This window comes from Sinocyclocheilus anshuiensis, unplaced genomic scaffold (assembly GCF_001515605.1).
Source record: "Sinocyclocheilus anshuiensis isolate Anshui unplaced genomic scaffold, SAMN03320099.WGS_v1.1 scaffold552, whole genome shotgun sequence".
Classification (NCBI taxonomy): Eukaryota; Metazoa; Chordata; class Actinopteri; order Cypriniformes; family Cyprinidae; genus Sinocyclocheilus; species Sinocyclocheilus anshuiensis.
Genome location: NW_015554362.1, coordinates 449,623 through 469,093, shown reverse-complemented (window position 1 = coordinate 469,093; position 19,471 = coordinate 449,623). Strand labels below are relative to the sequence as shown.

Below are 19,471 nucleotides of genomic sequence, written 5' to 3'. Positions count from 1 at the left end.
CCTCCCCCCCGCTTTCCATGACCCAGTTTTCCCTCATGTGCAATTATGTTTATTGATCCCAGGTGTTTCTCGTTATGTCTTGTGTATTTAAAGTGTTCCCGGTTCTAAGTTCTTTGTTCTGTATTGAATGTCGTCTTCCTCGCTACGTGTGTGTTTCTGGTTTCCTTGTTCCGTTGGATGGTAATTAAAGTATCTTTGTTTGAAGTATTCTCCTCGTTCCTCGTTCCGCGCTCCCTCACAGTAGCGGTACGTGACAGAAATCACAATCGGTCTAAAATATTCAGTCTATCATTTCAAACACCTAATTATTCAGAAAACTACACAATTTAAAATGAAAAACAAACAAACAAAAAACTTTTTATCTCTGTGCACAAAACATAATTTACAGATCAACCCACAACCTTTAATGATATATTATATTGCTTGATTTTTATCAATGCAAATAGTGCTGATAGCTTTTTTTATTTTCTTTCTCAGCTAACGAAGCCTCTCATGATCACCATTATCCGTGGCATGTGTAAAGGCCTCGCTTATATGCACAGCAAGAATATCGTCCACCAGGACCTCAAGCCCGACAACATCATGGTGAGTTAATTAACGTTTTTCTGGCTGTGTGACATGATTTCTGATCAGACAAGAAAATGTGTTTGAAAACAAATGCCTACATATACACTATGTTAATAAAGTTAAAGGGATAGTTCACCCAAAAATGAAGATTTGATCCCTGAACTATATGCTCCGCCATGGCTTCCTAGTCTGCCTGCTCCGCCATGGCGTCCTGAACTGCCTGATCCACCATGGGTCCCGGAACGTTCCCCGTTCCCCATTGGATGTTGTGGGGTGCGTGGACACGCCTTCCTGGAAGGGGGAGTAATGTCAGTCCTGTGTTCCGTGTTTTGTGTTGTCCTCCCCAACGCGCTTTCCATGACCCAGTTTTCCCTCATGTGCAATTATGTTTGTCTTACCACGACCGCAGCCGCGACCACTTCCGTGGTAAACTAAGCTTCTTTTTTATTCGTTTAACAAAACTCAAATTGAATTCAGCTGGACACACTTTCCTGTTTATCACAACAAATGGCCAAGCAAAGCGCAAGACACTGACAAGGTACGAGATACAGTAAGAGACAGTAGCGGTGCATGACAGAATACAGAACCATAACAGTAAGCGGCGCTCCTTCTCCCAGTTTTGTTTTTGAAAGTATTTTGTTTTCTTGTTTTTTCCCCCGCGATTATGGAGATCACGGCACACTTGATTGCCCTAGCCCATAGAGATCTCCCCTTCGTCGAGTACGCCTGGGAGTTCTGCGGGCTCGCCGCGGCGATGGCATTAGATGACGCCACCATCGGTCCTATGATGTAAGTGGATGGGAATCACGGCTTTGAGAGTCATAAAACATACACAAACAAAACTAAATTAAACCCTGCGGCTCGTGATGATACATTGATGAGAAAAGGCACAAAGCAATCGGTCTGTGCAAGATACTGAGTATTTATATAGTTTTTTACCTCTGATTTTAACCACAATGTCTGAACTGTCCTGAGCGCCTTCGCGTCTTCTTAGGAAATACATCAACTTCGCGCTGTGGATCACCGGATCGGCTTTCACCGTGGACGAAGCGGAGTCCAGCCGGGGGTCGCCACATGTGGTTGCCGCAAGCCTCCTTCGTCGAATCCGCCGGTCGCGCCATTCTCAAGCCCGCCGGCCGTTCCTCAGTCATGCCTGCCGGCCGCGCTGATGTCAAGCCCGCCGGTCGCACCGATGTGAAGCCCACCGGCCGCTCCGTTCACCTCTAACCAAATAAGGAGGATGAGGAGAAAAAGACTGTTCTCCACCCTCATCCTAGATGATACATTGATGAGAAAAGGCACAAAGCAATCGGTCTGTGCAAGATACTGAGTATTTATATAGTTTTTTACCTCTGATTTTAACCACAATGTCTGAACTGTCCTGAGCGCCTTCGCGTCTTCTTCTTCAGCCTGCGCGTGAGGCGTCTTCTTCTTCTTCTTCTTGCTTTATGGCAGATCGCAGACTTATAAGTGCATTACTGCCACCTATCGCTGAAATGGACCATTGACACTCTATCTACAATCTCAATTGGGAGTGTCAATGGTCCATTTGACAGATAGGTGGCGAAGGCGCTCAGGACAGTTCAGACATTGCGGTTAAAATCAGAGGTAAAAAACTATATAAATACTGTTCAGTATCTTGCACAGACCGATTGTTTTGTGTCTTTACACATCAATGTATCATCATGAGCCGCAGGGTTTAATTTAGATTTGTTTGTGTATGTTTTATGACTCTCAAAGCCGTGAATCCCATCCACTGACATTATAGGACTGACAGACTGCAACGGTATGAGTTAAAAATCTTCATTTGTGTTCTACTGAAGAAACAAAGTCACCTACATCTTGGATGCCCTGGGGGTAAGCAGATAAAGATCAAATTTTCATTTTAGGGTGAACTATGCCTTTAAACACTTTTTAAATAATTTTAAGTAAACATTCTATTTAAAATCATGAAGAATATTTCTCTAAAAGTCTTATCTGTCTAAAAAAAAGCTTATATAAATTAGCTTTCCTGGGTGTCTAATTAGTTCTGGAAACATTCCCACCAAAGCATGAAGACTGTACTGTATCACAGTTTTTACTGTTATTCATAACTTTCCATATTGTAATACAGTACAATCTTCATGTTTTGGTAGAATATGAATATATCTCTGGAGCAGATAAGACAAAAACAACAGCTGGGCTGCCTTATATTTTTGTGGAAACGGTGATACACATTCAAATGTCTGGGGGAATAAGAAAAATAAATGAATACTTTTATTAATCAAGGATGCATTAATTTGATCAGAAGCTACAGAAAAGACATTTACAATGTTACAAAAGATTTCCATTTTTTTTTTTTTAATGCTGTTCTTTTGCTGAACTTTCTATTCATCAGAGAATCCTAAAAAATAAATATGCATCAGAGTTTCCACAAAAATATGAATCAGCACAGTTGTTTTCATTGATTAATTTCATTCATCATGAGATCATGTGACACTGAATACTGGAGTAATGATGCTGAAATTTCAGCTTTTCATCACAGAAATTATAATATTTTGCAATTGTTGCTGTATTTTTTATCAAATAAATGTAGCACTGGTGAGCAGAAAAGAAATTCAAAAACATTACAATCTTACCAATCCCAAACTTATGACCGGTACTGTATATCAGGAGAAATTATACATTAGCTCTGGAATTTAAATGGTTTTTCAAAATGAATTGGTTGCATGGGAATATGGTTATCATCTCATTATTAGCCTACTCTTTACGTAAAAAAAAAAATCAACAAATAGGAATTACATGAACTCTAGAAGAAAATTGAATCATTATAATGTCTCATTCAAGCATTTAGAATCAGAATCAGAAAGAGCTTCATTGCAAAGTATGTTTGCACATACAAGGAATTCGTTCTGGTGACAGAAGCTTCCAGTGCACAGTCAACAACAACAAAATAAAGAAATGTGAATAAAACACACATATGTATATATAGGGGAGCACCAATAATCCTTTCAGCAGTCCGAACCATCCTCTGTAGTCTTCTGATATCTGATTTTGTAGCTGAGGCAAACCAGACAGTTATTGAAGAGCACAGGACAGACTCAATGACGGCTAAGAAGAACTGTATCAGCGGCTCCTGTGGCAGGTTGAACTTCCCCAGCTGGCGAAGGCAGAACAATCTCTGTTGTGCCTTTTTAACAATGGTCATTTCATCTATTTACAGGTGGAATACCACACTTACCGAGCTGTCATAATTGACTTAGGCCTCGCCAGATTCCAAAAGAATGGGCTTTGCTTTGGCACAGAAGGAGGCAATTTGTGTTACTCTGCCCCGGAGATTTTCCAAGGGAAACACAGAGACCAGTACTCTGATGTGTGGGCGATGGGTAAAATCATAGCAGAGCTCCTGATCGTGCCCAGAGCGAGACTCCCTCCGACCATCACCACTCTCTGTGTGTATGGAGCCATGGGTTTAAATCCTTATGGTTTACCCATCTCTAAAATGGTGGTCAGCTCTGTTAGTGTCAGACCTACAATGCAGCGGAACTTAGGAGATATTATTAACGCAGGAAAGAGGTGGATTTAGTTTAGGGAATGGAGGAATTAGGGAATGGAGGAATAGCTATTTAAAAGATTCTCAAGAATCTTAGATTTGGGAATGAGTTTATTACAGATAAACTTCAGTAACATCATTTTGGAAATGTTATGGCCAACAATCAAAAGAGGCTCAATTATTTTTTTATGTATTTTTGTGAGAATATAAATAAATTTTACTGTATTTTTGTCAGATTTTTTTTCCTGAGATTTACATAAAATGATTATAAAGATATATACAGTTTTTTTTTTTTTTTTTGCGCAGTGCATGTATATTGGTTGGTTATGATCAGTGTCGGATTAGTGGAATACAAACAGAATTCATTTGAAAAACATGTAATATCTTTTTCTCAATGGTGTTGTTCATTTTGATATATTGGCTGATGATTAATAAGTTGATTTTACTAATTTGATTGAAATGTAAGGTGTTTGTTTATTACAAAAATAAAAGCCCTTCCAGTCTTTTTTATTGATATGCATTTGTTGACATATTTCACTTTCAGACATTTTGAGATGTTAATGCTCAGAAGTTGCTCATTCATGCCTCAGAAGACTTAATGGAGATCTCATATGTGTTTCATTTAATAATCAGCTTAGTTTCAGATGTTTCTCTTAAAAGACAGTGGAAATGTGGAAAATGCTATTATTTGCAGTTTGTAGTTCGACCACTAAATCACAAAAAAATAAGTTATTAAACATTCTTTCAATTGCAGCCAAGTTGGTTTAACTGTAGATAATGGTGTGAATACATACACACACACACACACACAGAAAAAAAAAATCAATTATAGTTTAACTTAGACATATTAGTTTTCTTTTTGGAATCAGTGAATTAATAAAATTGAACACATTGAACACACACACACACACACACACACACACACACACACACACACACACACACACACACATAATAATAATAATAAATAAAAACGGAATGAATGTGATTTTAGTGATTAAGTTATGCTTTTCTAAGGCATCTTAGGTAATTCTCGTCATGTTAAAGAAACTTGTCCATTTACGAAAATACATTCTTAGGTACATTCTTGCATGTTTCTTGTTTCTCCCAACCTGTTTGATAACATTTCCCAGACGTCATGCTTCTAGTATCTAGGAAGACTTACTGCACACTTTTCATAAAATATAGATGAGAATCTAATAATATATATATTACTAAAAAAGAAAACTATTACACTATTAGAAATCAATCAATGACTTTTCTTTACCTTATTCCAAAGCGCATCTTCAACTTCAGTGAAAGCAAGAAAAAAAATTGACTTTTACATTTATATTAAATGATCCCACCTGTGTCTACTTAACTCATTAGTTCTATAGTATACACACAGGGTGAATGCAATGACAGGTTGGAGCTAAACTCTGCAGGACACCGGCCCTCCAGGACCGAGTTTGGACAGCCCTGATTTAGACAGAAATAGGCCCAATTTACTTCACTGTGGTTTCTTACTCTTGTATTATATGAAAAATCATGTTTAATGAGTTAAGTAGTGTCATGGTTTATTGAATACTTTTTTATAAACCCACGACAAGCATAAATAATATACAATATGATTAGATACAGGTTAAATGTTACAATAAATTAGGACAGCACTAACCATTTTTGCAGTAAATTCCATGCTGTCCTGAACCATTTGATCCGGTACTTTAGTTGCAGTTCGTTTTTACAGCCAGCAGAGGGTGTGTGCGAACGCTTTGTAAACTAAAACCAGCGAAACTTCTTTCAGTTTAAGGTGCATTCCTGTGAAAGAACATGTATTTGTCGTCGTATTTATGTGTGGACAGTTGATGATCATTTAACCTATATTGATAGATAAATGTGATCACATTAAATAAAAGAAATGCAGTCGTCTGCTATGGGGAAAATTAATCAATTAATTAAAATAATGCAACCTCCAACCTCAACAGCACGTGTTGCAACTGTGTAACACAAATCACTTCTCTGTACACACTTGAATCTAAAAACGTTTTGATTCAAAGGTTTTAAACGTTTTGTGTTCAAATGCATGAAACAGAAACAGACAAACGTAAATATAATTTTTAAAACATAAATAATTATACATTACATATATACAAAATTATAAATATTACATTATAGAGAGAGGGGGTTTACACACACATACACACACGTGTGTGTGTGTGTGTGTGTGTGTGTGTGTGTGTATAAAGAAATTTAACTGTTTAATTGTTTTATTAATTCACTGATTCCAAAAAGAAAACTAATATGTCTAAGTTAAACTATAATTGATTTTTTTTTTCTTTTAAAGAATGGACCATACATGTTTATTCTATTGCAGTGTTCAGTGGTTTTGTTGGCGATGATCCATCTGTACAGTGAGATCACCTGAGGGTGTGAGCGTCACGTGACAGTGAGAATCGGAATCATCAGTGGGGTGTGTCATCGGTGAAGCACCTCTAATGATTGGCTCATAGAGGAGAAAGAGAGCCAGAGAGATACATTACCTCATAGCAGAGGAAAAAGAGATGAGGTCATACTCACCTGACTCATATTCCCAACTCAGAGAAGCATTTACACTCAATGTAAACCTCAAGTGTTTATGTGAGAGAGAGAGAGAGAGAGAGAGAGAGAGATGAGGGGGAAGGGTCAGTACAGTCTCAATAGCAGGAAGACCTGAGTGATGGCCATTTATAATAACATCTCTTCAAATATAAATGATAAAACAAGTGAATACATATTAAGTACATATTATATAAGTAATATATTATTATTATTATTATTATTATTATTACTGTTGTTGTTATTTAAAAATATATATATACCAATCATGTAGTCCATATTAAGTGTGATTAATTAATATTGAATTCATACAATATATGATATAGTATTATGTATTATGATATAATATATATTGTATTATATTATTTTTCTGCTATGTATTAATTAACTATTAATTAAACACACTTAATATGGATTACATAATTGTTACAATCCATATTAAGTCCATATTATTATCCATATTATTATTTGTACTTAAAATCCAGAAGGTGCGTTAGAAAAACATAGTAACTCATTTGGACAAATATTGTAGATAAAAATAGGGAAGTGGGTCTTTTTTATTATTTATTTGTTTATTTGTTTTTCACCTATTTTACCATAGGTGAAAAATATTATTATTATTACTAATAGCATTATTATTGTTGTTGTTATTTACAAATCTACACCATTTACAAATCACGTTATCCATATTAAGTGTCATTATATAGCATTATATATTGTTATATTATATATTTTATTATATTGTTATTCTGTTATGTGCTAATTAACTATTAATGAATCACACTTAATATGGATTACATGATTGTCGCAATCCATATTAAGTGTGATCAATTAATACAAAATGTATATCATATAATATAATAATAGTCATAATTTGACAATGAATTATGACTTATATTATAATTCTGTTATGTATTAATTAAGTCTTAATTAACCACACTTAATATGGATTCTGACAATCACGTAACCCATATTAAGTGTGATTAATACTGAATTTATATAATTTGTTCACATAATTGACATATATTTAAATCATATATGTGAATGAGTTATGATTTATTATTTTATTATAATTCTGTTGTTTATTATTTAAGATGAAGGTATTAATGCTGATTGATTCATTTCATTGTTGTGTGACCACATTACGGCATGCGTGTGTACTGATAAATGCTCTGCTGGATGATGTCATATTAGGTCATCATTTACAGAATGTGGGTGTCGTGAGTACAATATGAGTGAGTATATGAGAATATGCAAACATATAGGCTCTGCTAGGAAAAAGAATGTCCAGCACAGACTTGAAGAAGTGCTTCCAATGACTTGATGTAGATTCGACTAAAATAAGCAAAGTGAACAAGTGGAAAGACAAAAGAGGGACTTGATCAACAAAAGAACCAGGCCCACAGACAGACGGGGCAGGCAGGGAAACATGATCTGTTATCCATAGTTGATATTGATTTGGGCCTTGGGCTCCCAGTGGACACCATTAATGGAAGCAAATGACCTTTTGGACATACTGACTGTCGCTAAGGTGCTGGCACTGATCCGGAATGTGTGAGAAAGACCCGTCCTGCACATCTCATATTAGTGCTGCCATCTGATCGACTCATGCTGATGCAACTTTAAGTGTCCAACTGGTCTGACTGACCAATTAAAACACTGGAAAAACTACAGATGCAAATGAGAAGAGATTGAGTGTGAACAATCACCTATATTTATTTACCATGAGAAGACTTTCATGAGCATTTCCTATAAGGAATCAGATAAATATGCTCGCCAATGATGGAAGAGAAATATGGCATTCTGTGTAGCCTGTATGGATATAAACCCACACTATACTACAGCCTCATGTCGTCACCACAACTACATTTTTTTTCAAAGCTGATGCATTGCATGCATTTGTAAGTCTATAACTGCAGATCATCCAAATAATATATGTATGTAATAATATTTGTTTCAACACACACACACACACACACACACACATTATAATTTTTTTATTCTAAGTGTTTAATCTCTTCTACCTAACCAGTTCCACAGTGACAACTTACCCCATATAGTGTGACAACATGCCCCACTTTAAGGTCAATGTATGATAAATTAATTAAATTAAAATTAAAATGTAGATATGTACATGTATTTTTAAAATATTTTTTTATGTTCAAAGGCTTTAGTTGTACAAATATGTATCAGTACACATCGTTTTAAGAGATTTAAATAATCAACAGCTGGTATCAGTTATACAATTCTAAAAAAATGTTTTGATTATTATTATTATTATGTTGTATTAAATTATAATATGTTGTTTTAATTATAGTTTCTGTTGACGAAAACATTTTTTTTTATTTTATTAGTGTTTAAACTGTTTTACCTAACCCTAGATAGCCTATAAAATGCTACTGAATAGGTTCCACTGTGACAACTTACCCATATAGTGTGACAACATACCCCACTTTAAGGTCATCATTTTGAATTGAGTCATTTTATAATTTTTTTATTACTTTTAAGTACATGTATTTTTAAAATCTGTATTTTGTATAAGATTATGCTTTAACTGAGTTTCAATAATAAACCCACCTTGAAAATATAAAAAATATTATGTATAAAAAAAATTTTGAAAATATGAATTAGGTTAAACTAGGAGTGTAACTGCAAGTGTTATCAATTTGCTTAATATAAATAATATTTTTTAAAATAGTATTTAATATTTTAATAATATTTAAAATATCAACATTTGGTATCATTTATACAATTCAAACTACAATATGTTTGTATTATTATTAGTAGTAGTAATTGCTGCTGTTGCTGCTGTTGTTGTTGCAGATTTCATCTTTGCCGCCAGGCGTGGCATCATGAGGACAGTGTCGTCTGAGGTGGAAACACGAATGCTCTTTGTTCAAGGTTTGCCTTCGATGTTGCTAGACACGTGCTCGCTCTCCTCTCTCTCTCTCCCTCTCTCTCACTCTACCATAAATGTGCAGTGCAGATCCTGCGACGTCTGTCTGATAACTCCCCGTGTCTCTTCTTCTCAGTGTCTCTCAGTGTAACAGCACTCCATGCGCAACTGTAGTCCAAACAACAACTCAGTGACCCGCTGCAACCAACGGCAAACAGGGTGGGCGGACCCCCAAATTATGTCAGTTTAACTCTTTCGGTTTGGGGAAATATTGGGGACAGATGTTTCACTTCCTCTGCTTAAAAAGCCGTATTTTCGGTCATGTTATGACACTCCGTTGACCAAACATCACAACAGAAGTGCTGTTGTTGAGAATGCAGAGCGCCAGCTGCATGGTGTTGTTTGCAGGCGCACATGTGTGATCATTCTGGCACGCCTCTCCTCACAACACAAGACAATGAACTATGATGTTGTAGGCTAATATTTACGGCATAAAAATTATGTTTTGGATTATTCATTAGAAGTGAGTTGTTGGTTGCTACAAATGAGTCTGAAATGAAACGGAATGGATGGATGGCTGGTGACTCTGTCTCAGAGAGGCAGGGCATGGCAAGCTGTTTGAACATTTATTATTTTAAACTAGTAGCTAATCCATTTTAGAAATAAATAGGATCTATAACAACAACAATAATAGCGATTATTATTATTATTATTATTATATAAGTTATTACCAATAGAGACCAGTATATTTCTCAGACTTCAAGGATAAAAGGTATATTAAAGTAATATAAAAATAACAAACAATTTTCTTAATACAAACGTAATCTTTTTTTTTTTTTGTATAATGCTGCAATTTTCTACTGGTGTTCATATTAATATTTTTATGAATAATGATGACTCACTTGCGGGTGATAATTAAATTACACCATGCAATCAATCAATAAATCAATCAATCAATAAAAATAACATGTTAAATGTCCCATAAATGTATCTGGATAAGTATTACTATAATAAATTAAAATAATAAAACAATAATACTAAAATATCAAAATTTATATAATGCATATTGTTTTTATTTTTGAAATAATATTTTTTTAGAATTAGAACAGTTTTTTGTTTATTGTTACTTTATCGTTACAGTAATTCTGAATCAGTATTACATGTAAAAAATATAATTTATTTTACAAATATTTTTTGTATTAACTGGATACACATTACTACTAATAATAAATTAAAGTCATAAAATAATATTAAAATACGCTTAATGCATATTATGTTTTTGTTTATTCGATTTTTGTTGTTGTTGATCAGCCTCGGTCGGGCCGCCTGGAAGAAGAGGGTTTCTGTTGAAAGACCTGAAACACCCAATGACGCCAAGAATCAAAACTGATGATGTGTCCAAGTTGTGCATCATAGCATGTATAAATAACTAAATATTACGAATGTCTCCTGGTGCCAAACGAGGAAGAGGAGGACGATTCCCGTGCCCTTAGAGTTGCGCTGGGCCAACTGTCGCTGCTGGGTCTTGGAGAGGGCGAGGACGGTGCTCCTGCGGGTGGAGGTGGTGGAGTTCAAGACAGGAGTAACAATAACCACCACAATCACATCCCAGCCGAATCAGGGATGTTACAAGGGAAGAACAAGTTGTGCGCCCTGTACGACAGCTCGCCCACCGAAACCAAAGGACGGGGCTGCAACATAACGGAGTGCGTCCCCGTGCCAAGCTCCGAACATGTGGCCGAAATAGTGGGGAGGCAAGGTAAAGACAACGATGCGCACTTTCACATGCTTTCCAACTCGTTCTCCAGGGTGCGCGGCTCAAACTAAGTGTGGAGCTGTCTTAACAAAGAAAAAGGGAGTGGTGATGCTTTTAACGTGTCTGTTTTAGCCACAATTCAGCACTCTGTTTCGGCGCGTAGATGGCATAAACATGGGCATTTCCTCTTAGCTTTAAGCAAAGTTATCAGCGGGCACGAGAACAAAGGCGTTATTCCACATCCACGCCTTCAATGTCAGCATGCTGCTTTCCCTTTGTCGTCTGAGCGCGCGTAATTCTGCTTTTTGAAACAGAAAATGGAACGCGTGTGCGCTCGCTGGATACAATGTAACAGTCAACGGTCTTTGTTGACTGGATACATTGTGTCATTCGCTCCTTCGCGCGCCTCTGTAGTTCATGGGGGCTTTCATATGCAGAACCACGTTGTTTTGTCGGGCTACCTCAGACAAAGAGGACTTGTCGGGTAACTTTAGTCCACCGCTGATGTCCGAATTTGTCTAAAAGTCCTGAAATTCTGACAGCGTGGTCAGACAAAGAAGTAAAAGTCCTTGTGTGCTTTGAGGGCAGAGCTATATGAACGTGACTTGGCTGAAAAGTTGCATTTTGAATGTGTGATGATATTTGGAATAAGTTGAGGAGGCAATTATGTGTTGTTGGATCACTTTGGTGACCCCGTTGTCTCATTGTGATTAAGAAGGCACTTCGTGATACATTTCCAGTGTCCTGGAAAGCCATGTTGCATTTGGTACTGGAGAGACAGACTATAAAGACTGTATTAGAGTCACGCCCCGTCTACCAGTACTACAGCCCTCCACTCAAAGCAGGGGGTCAGGAAGCATCTACTGTCCATTCATTAGGAGCATAATATCTCACCCAGATGAAATATGCACTAATTAATGTCCCAGCAAGTGGGTTCCCCACATATGACGACTTTGTTGAGTTGTAAAGTGGCCTGCGTGTTTTCAGAATCCAAATGGGTCTAACTTGGGATGCAGTAAGCGTGTGGATTGGAAATTGCTGATTAAGAGGATTCGAAATGGGGTCTTTACCTCATTAGTCACTGATAGTACTGCCACATCGTTTGGCCTTTATTAGGTTAATTTAACTGCATTTTTCTATGAATAGATAGATGCATTTGGCCTCATAATAACAAGCGAGAGTGATGGCAACAAAAAAAACTTATGTATCCTTGTTATCGCCATTAGTTGGAATTTTGAGCTGTAAGGTTCCAGTGCTTTGTTCACCTGCCGTGGCTGCCATGACTGTTAGGAGATGTGCTCCTGCAGCGAGAGGGACGATTCAGCGGTGGGAGGGAATCTGTGCTCCCCGCTGTCAGTGCTAGACAGTCCATCCAGGTTATTTTTTTAGCTTCTGCCGTACACAATGAGGCATGAAACCAGTGTGCAGAGATCTATCCACTGAACAGGCCCCTGGGCGGAGAAAGCCACCCCACTTTTGATAAAACACCACTGAGGTGCTAATAAATACTCTGGTGCTGAACACGAGGCACATGCTGTGGAGCACCACACCTTGTCATGAATTCATATCTCAACAATAACTTTATGGGGGATTTTGCATGCTTGCTTTGTCCTCGAGTCAACTCCATCTGCAGAATAGTTGGGAAATTTATGTCTGAAATGTTATAATTTGGGTTTCGGTGCTGAATATCATAGAACCTGTAACTATCAGTTAGCACATGGCACTGTTGCAGAGGAGGCGTCATTCAGACAAGAGTGATTTTTAAGCGCTATTGTATATACAGATTTTTTTAATAGGATCTAATAGGATACGTCAACACAGAGTGGAAAATTTTAATGGAATTTATTATGCTAAATAATTAAAAGCAGACACATTTTTTCTATATTATAAATGAAACAGCAAAATAGTAGTGTAATGCATACAGTGTAAGGTAGAAAAAAAGCCATTGTTTTAATCGATTTCTACATTTACCACAACAGAGAAGAGTGAACAGTCATTTCCAAATTCACTTTGGGCCTCATTCATTAAACACGAGCAGAAGAAATTTCAATGTGCATTGTTCAATCAATAGTTTTATGAAAAGAAATGACAAAGAAAGAAAGATTAACTCAGATATTTATTCTGTTTATGAATAAGGTCCAGTGGGGGTAATCAAATACAACAAATTGTAAGATAATTCTTATTTTTATCATCAAAAGTATAATTTGTACAAAAAAAAATTTGTTCTGAAAATTTATATTTGAATATATTGTCTACAAAATTTGCAAAACTTAATTTTTTATAATCAAAAAATTATATTTAGTACATTTTGCAGCAAAAAAGGCAATACAATGCTAATTTTTAATCATCAAAAATTGTATTTGGTATATTTTGTGTATAGGTTACAATAGAGAAAATAGAAAAATGGGCAGGCCCAGACTGAATCTGCTGACTTTTGCAAAGAATCTGCAGGATTTTGTATATTTAAGCATGGTAAAATGATGAAACATGGACAATTTAAACATAATAAATTGTGTTAAATAGAATAAACAGTACTGTACTTTTACTGAGAACTGAAAATACAATCAAATTAACCAAAATGTTTAAATTACACTCAACACATAAAGAACTTTGCGAATGATTTGTTCTGCTGCAGATTCTGAGCATGGATGACCTTTTGACCTGGAAACAAACAAGCAAAATAAGTATTATCTTACAGATATTAGTTATACTACTATTATAATACTCCTTCTTCACTCAACAGGTTGCAAAATCAAAGCTTTGCGTGCAAAGACAAACACCTACATCAAGACTCCCGTCCGAGGCGAAGAACCAGTCTTCCTCATCACTGGCCGCAAAGAGGATGTGGCCCTGGCCAGACGTGAAATCATCTCAGCTGCGGAGCACTTCTCCATGCTGCGGGCCTCCAGGAACAAGTTGGGCGTCTCTTTCAGTGGATCGCCTCCTGCGCCGCTACCTGGCCAGACCACCATACAGGTGCGGGTGCCCTACCGCGTCGTGGGTTTGGTGGTCGGACCGAAAGGCTCGACTATAAAACGCATTCAGCAGCAAACGTGTACTTACATCGTGACTCCGAGCCGTGACCGTGACCCTGTTTTTGAGATCACCGGCTCCCCTGGGAACGCCGAACGGGCGAGGGAAGAAATCGAGGCGCACATCGCCTTCCGCACGGGTGGCCTGCATGACCACAACAATGAGAACGACTGCTTGGGACCTGACAGCGGCAACGGGGGTCTGGAGAGCCGCCTGCAGCAGGTGTGGGGGCTACAGGGGGCCCCGCGCAAACCGCTTGCCAGCAGCTACCGCCAGAATTTCTCAGACGCCATGGTCGGAAGTAGTGGAGGAGGTGGAAGTGGGATTTACAGTAAAGGTGACTTTACCAACCATGGCAGTGGGGACAAGCCATGCTCCTACTTCGGATCTGAGGGCACTCAAAGCTGGGGCGATCCCGAGTATCCCAAACAGGTGGCATACTACGCCCAGCAGCGCTCCAAAAGCTTTGGAGGCCTGCCTCTTCCTCTGACCAGACTGTCGCCGGGACTGCCTGAACCGTGTGGCACCGGAAACTCCAACGCTGTCGGGTCTCCTCATGCCCAGGCGCGCCGCGCCCACAGCGAGCCCACCGCCGTCACCGCTGCATTCACCGGACGTCTCCCTGTGCCGGATTCTCCGCCTGCCGTGTGGGCGTCTCTTTCAGTGGATCGCCTCCTGCGCCGCTACCTGGCCAGACCACCATACAGGTGCGGGTGCCCTACCGCGTCGTGGGTTTGGTGGTCGGACCGAAAGGCTCGACTATAAAACGCATTCAGCAGCAAACGTGTACTTACATCGTGACTCCGAGCCGTGACCGTGACCCTGTTTTTGAGATCACCGGCTCCCCTGGGAACGCCGAACGGGCGAGGGAAGAAATCGAGGCGCACATCGCCTTCCGCACGGGTGGCCTGCATGACCACAACAATGAGAACGACTGCTTGGGACCTGACAGCGGCAACGGGGGTCTGGAGAGCCGCCTGCAGCAGGTGTGGGGGCTACAGGGGGCCCCGCGCAAACCGCTTGCCAGCAGCTACCGCCAGAATTTCTCAGACGCCATGGTCGGAAGTAGTGGAGGAGGTGGAAGTGGGATTTACAGTAAAGGTGACTTTACCAACCATGGCAGTGGGGACAAGCCATGCTCCTACTTCGGATCTGAGGGCACTCAAAGCTGGGGCGATCCCGAGTATCCCAAACAGGTGGCATACTACGCCCAGCAGCGCTCCAAAAGCTTTGGAGGCCTGCCTCTTCCTCTGACCAGACTGTCGCCGGGACTGCCTGAACCGTGCAGCACCGGAAACTCCAACGCTGTCGGGTCTCCTCATGCCCAGGCGCGCCGCGCCCACAGCGAGCCCACCGCCGTCACCGCTGCATTCACCGGACGTCTCCCTGTGCCGGATTCTCCGCCTGCCGTGGCTCGGGACTGCATGACCTGTTTTGAGAGCAAAGTGACCGCCGCTCTGGTCCCATGTGGTCATAACCTCTTCTGCATGGAGTGCGCCATCCGAATTTGTGAGCTAAACCATCCGGAGTGTCCTGTCTGCCACACCCTTGTCACACAGGCCATCCGGATATTCTCTTAAAAAGGCATTTTTGTTGTCGTTTGTTTTGTTTTTGTTTTTTTGTGGTTAATTTTTACTCTGTAGAATCAGTTCACTTTAAATCTTTTTTTATTTGGTCAGTATTCACTTTTTTATTTTTCAGAAAACACAAAACCAAAACAAGCAGATATTTTAGAACACACTGCTTGGTTTACTAAAAAAAAAAAGAGGAAGAAGTATTTTCAGATTTTTCTTTTATATGTACACATATATACATATATATTTTATAAACGTTTTTTGAAAAATGGGAAAGAACGTAGTTCTTAGCATGTTGGTTTGTTTTGTTTGATTTTATTTAATTTTTTTACTGGTGCTGATTTTTCCACATGCTGTGTGTGGACAGTAACAGAAGAAATAATGTGAACATTTTACACTTTGCCTTTGCTGGGGAGGTTTATTATTATATAAAAAAAAATATCATTACAAGTTTATTTCCTAAGATTGGAGTATAGTTTTACATCCCAGCATCTGCAAACGAGCGAGTATTCTTTTTTAAGGCAAACTAGAATCTTAAATCTTTGCACCTTAAAACTGATGTGAGGTGATTGTCAAAAAAACATTACATTTCTAGATGTCTATAGGAAATAGATGATATAGAAATAGGGGCTGATATATACAACCTGATTGCTTTAAATTTGGATCATATTGTAAACGACACAATTACCGATGTAGTATCTGCTTTGCAAATCAAATCGAACGGGTAATTGACGAGTAAAACAGGGAGTTTCTCTTTATTCATTTTGTTTTGTTTCTGCACCAGTGAGCATATTATGTGATGTATCTAAAACGGTCTTATTAGGTACAATACGAAAAAAGAAGAGAAAACAACTATTTGAGCAAACTGATTGGTCAGCTCAAAAAACCTTGGAATTCATCCAGCGTTCTGTTTTCAAGAGGACTTTCCCGGGTTATTTCAATAATGTTTTTATTCTCCTTTCTGCACTCAGTCAGTGTGTTTATGAATTTTTCTTTTTCACAGTTATTTAGTAAAAGGCTGAGCATAAGGCATAAGATGAAGTACGAAAAAAAGCAGAGGGGGTGATTGAGGGGAGGGGGTCTGTAATCTGATCCTGAATAGACCAAATAGACAAAAGCAAGCAAGACTCCGAGCTACAGTACAATGTAAATCACCCGTTCCCGAGGTGCTGCATCTGAGTTGCAAAGCGTCCTCTGATTGTCCATCTGTACTGAGGCAGGTGTTGCATATCGTACTTTAGATTACGTTTTTTTATTTTGTGAGGGTTGGTCTTGTCGGGGGTGACTGTGCTCTAATTCTACAAACCGCTCATTCACTGTAATAACTACAGAGCTCCTCCCAGTGACTATATTGTTTTGTCGCAGTGTTGGTACAATCCCCGGAGCGCCCCGACATGGCCTGCCCAAGGAGGAGCTGATAATTAGCCATACATCAGAGTCCAGGTGTAAAGCAACTGCTGTAGGAAGGAGGGGTGGCGTACCAGTGGCGTGAATGAGGACGGAGACGCCGCGCAGGGGGGCTAAACTAGGTGCAGCTGGGGCCCCTCCTGTTGATCGCTTGCTCACTCTCGTTCTGGTATTCCCATTGTGGAGAAAAGGGGCCTCTTTTGTCCTGTCATGGGGTGAAAAAAAATCCAAGAGCAGATTTTATTTCAAAGAGAAAAGCTGGCCGTTCTGGGTAGAGAGTGGGACTAGATAGACCCAAAGCATTTTTATTCTGTGATTTCTCGTTTAATGTGCACGAGAGGCAGGCCGTCGAAGTTTCCATGGAGTCTTCCTTCATGAGCGGGACATCCTGCCGTGACCCCCTCGAGACAGGCCTGCCAGCGCACGGTCACGAGCAGCCAATCGGAGAACAACCTTGAACTCCACAATGAAATCAGACAATTGTAATTGACAAGAAAGCAGGGGGGAAACGCCCAATTTGGTGGCCGCTCATGCTGAATCAAATTACACACCCACTGCCTGTCTCATTGCAGGCTGGGGGATTTCGGAATAGGGGATTAGAGCGTTCTGAGGTTGGGAAACGGTCTTTTTTCCCCCTTGCTAGAAGGCCACTACAAAAGAATGGAGCCACTGAAAATGTACTCGGTTTGAAATGGGTCAGTTTTTCCCCCATCGAGCCTCTGCGCGCCATTGCCACGTGTGTGGTGTTAGAAGATATGCTAGGGTAAGCCTGTGATTGTATTTAACTTACTATAACGATTTACCTTTGAGCCATTAGCATTTTAAATATTAGTTCTGAAAAACTTTTGACTGTTACAGCAGATATACTTTTGTTTGCCTCATCTGAATTCATGTATTACGGCCGCATTAGCACCTTGTTTTGCTTTTGTTTTTGTTTCTATAAGCGTTAGTGTAATAATGTACTTTGTTTAAATAAAATATATTTCAAGACCCTTTAAGCAACTCTCAGATTTGAGATACAAAACTGAAAAGGCTTAAATTAAAGCTCTGATAAGCACCTTATTTTTAAGCAAGCAAACAGCATTTGCAATCGAAAAGCATGTGAATTTCTCAACAGAGAACTCAAATGACAAATATTATCGTTATTATTATTGCACTTAGGTTATATTTTGGGTTAGTTGGTTGTATTTGCACGGTTAGCATATTTTGAACTAGTCACGTAGCGGTATTTCTAAACGAAATAGAAATTTCTCAATAGAAATAGCATCTTAATTTATTTTAAAATGAAGGGACAATACGATGGTGTTTTCTTACCTTCCTTTCTGGTTCTTCAAATCCCCAGCACTGATCAGGGACAGACGCTCGTCCATTGAAGGAATGTATGTTTGTGCATTTCGGTCTCTGATATATATATATATATATATATATATATATATATATATAAAAACCAAAACCATTTTAAAAAATTGAATCAATTATGCAAACCTTAATAGCTTGAATTTTAGAATCTAATTTAGAACAACAGTCGTCTGTCTATATACCATATTTTGTTCTCCTGCCTCTTTTAAGGTCACTAGGTCAGCGTATGCAGGAAACAGCAATAACTGTCTTAATACGTAATAAAATAAATTAATCCTAATCCAAAAATGCACTGTTACAAAAATGCTTCTGAATGGTTGATAACCCTAAGAATTGTTTAAAGCCATGCACATTGTATTTATCTGATTAAAGCCCTTTTTGAGAACAAAACAAAAGCAGTAACGACTTTCCCAATTAGAAAATGCAGCACTTCAAATGTTTTGTTTCTTAACCAAATGTCACAACTTCTAATAGAGTGATGATATACTTCAAAGAATGTAGCCTGAATCAATGGAGAAGGTGCTGTGTAAGTATTCCGAGCGAGATATTATTCAATGCAGGCTTTGAAAGGGAGACATTTTAACTGTTAAAGACTTTATACAGCCAATCACAGCAAAACTTTGAGTATTATTTATTTGATAGGAATAAGACTCTATTTATTGACATTTAGGCAGATATATAATAAAGACTGACTACCATAAGCATATCATTAAATATATTTCACTATATAAGCAATTCTGAAAATATTGTAATAGTCTCTAATAGCCTACTTG

At 38.6% G+C, this 19,471-nt stretch overlaps 2 protein-coding genes across 2 annotated transcripts in view; both read left to right on the top strand.

Moving 5' to 3' along the window:
- The window catches only part of LOC107671389 (RNA-binding protein MEX3A-like), a gene marked incomplete at its 3' end in the record, with an annotated part of 16,852 nt that extends 1,837 nt beyond the window's left edge, over nt 1-15,015 (top strand). Inside the window, exons 3-7 of the mRNA XM_016464303.1 lie at nt 478-585; nt 3,770-4,016; nt 9,497-9,574; nt 11,005-11,328; nt 14,069-15,015. Coding sequence (XP_016319789.1) covers nt 478-585; nt 3,770-4,016; nt 9,497-9,574; nt 11,005-11,328; nt 14,069-15,015 — 1,704 coding nt within the window. The remainder of the gene's footprint in view (nt 1-477; nt 586-3,769; nt 4,017-9,496; nt 9,575-11,004; nt 11,329-14,068) is intronic.
- A 2-nt stretch (nt 15,016-15,017) lies between these two features.
- LOC107671388 (RNA-binding protein MEX3B-like) lies at nt 15,018-15,989 on the top strand (the record flags this gene model as incomplete). The annotated part of the gene is made up of 1 exon (XM_016464302.1): nt 15,018-15,989. A coding segment is annotated over one exon (921 nt), but the record flags the coding sequence as incomplete, so codon positions are not given.
- Between the last annotated feature and the right edge of the window lie 3,482 nt (nt 15,990-19,471).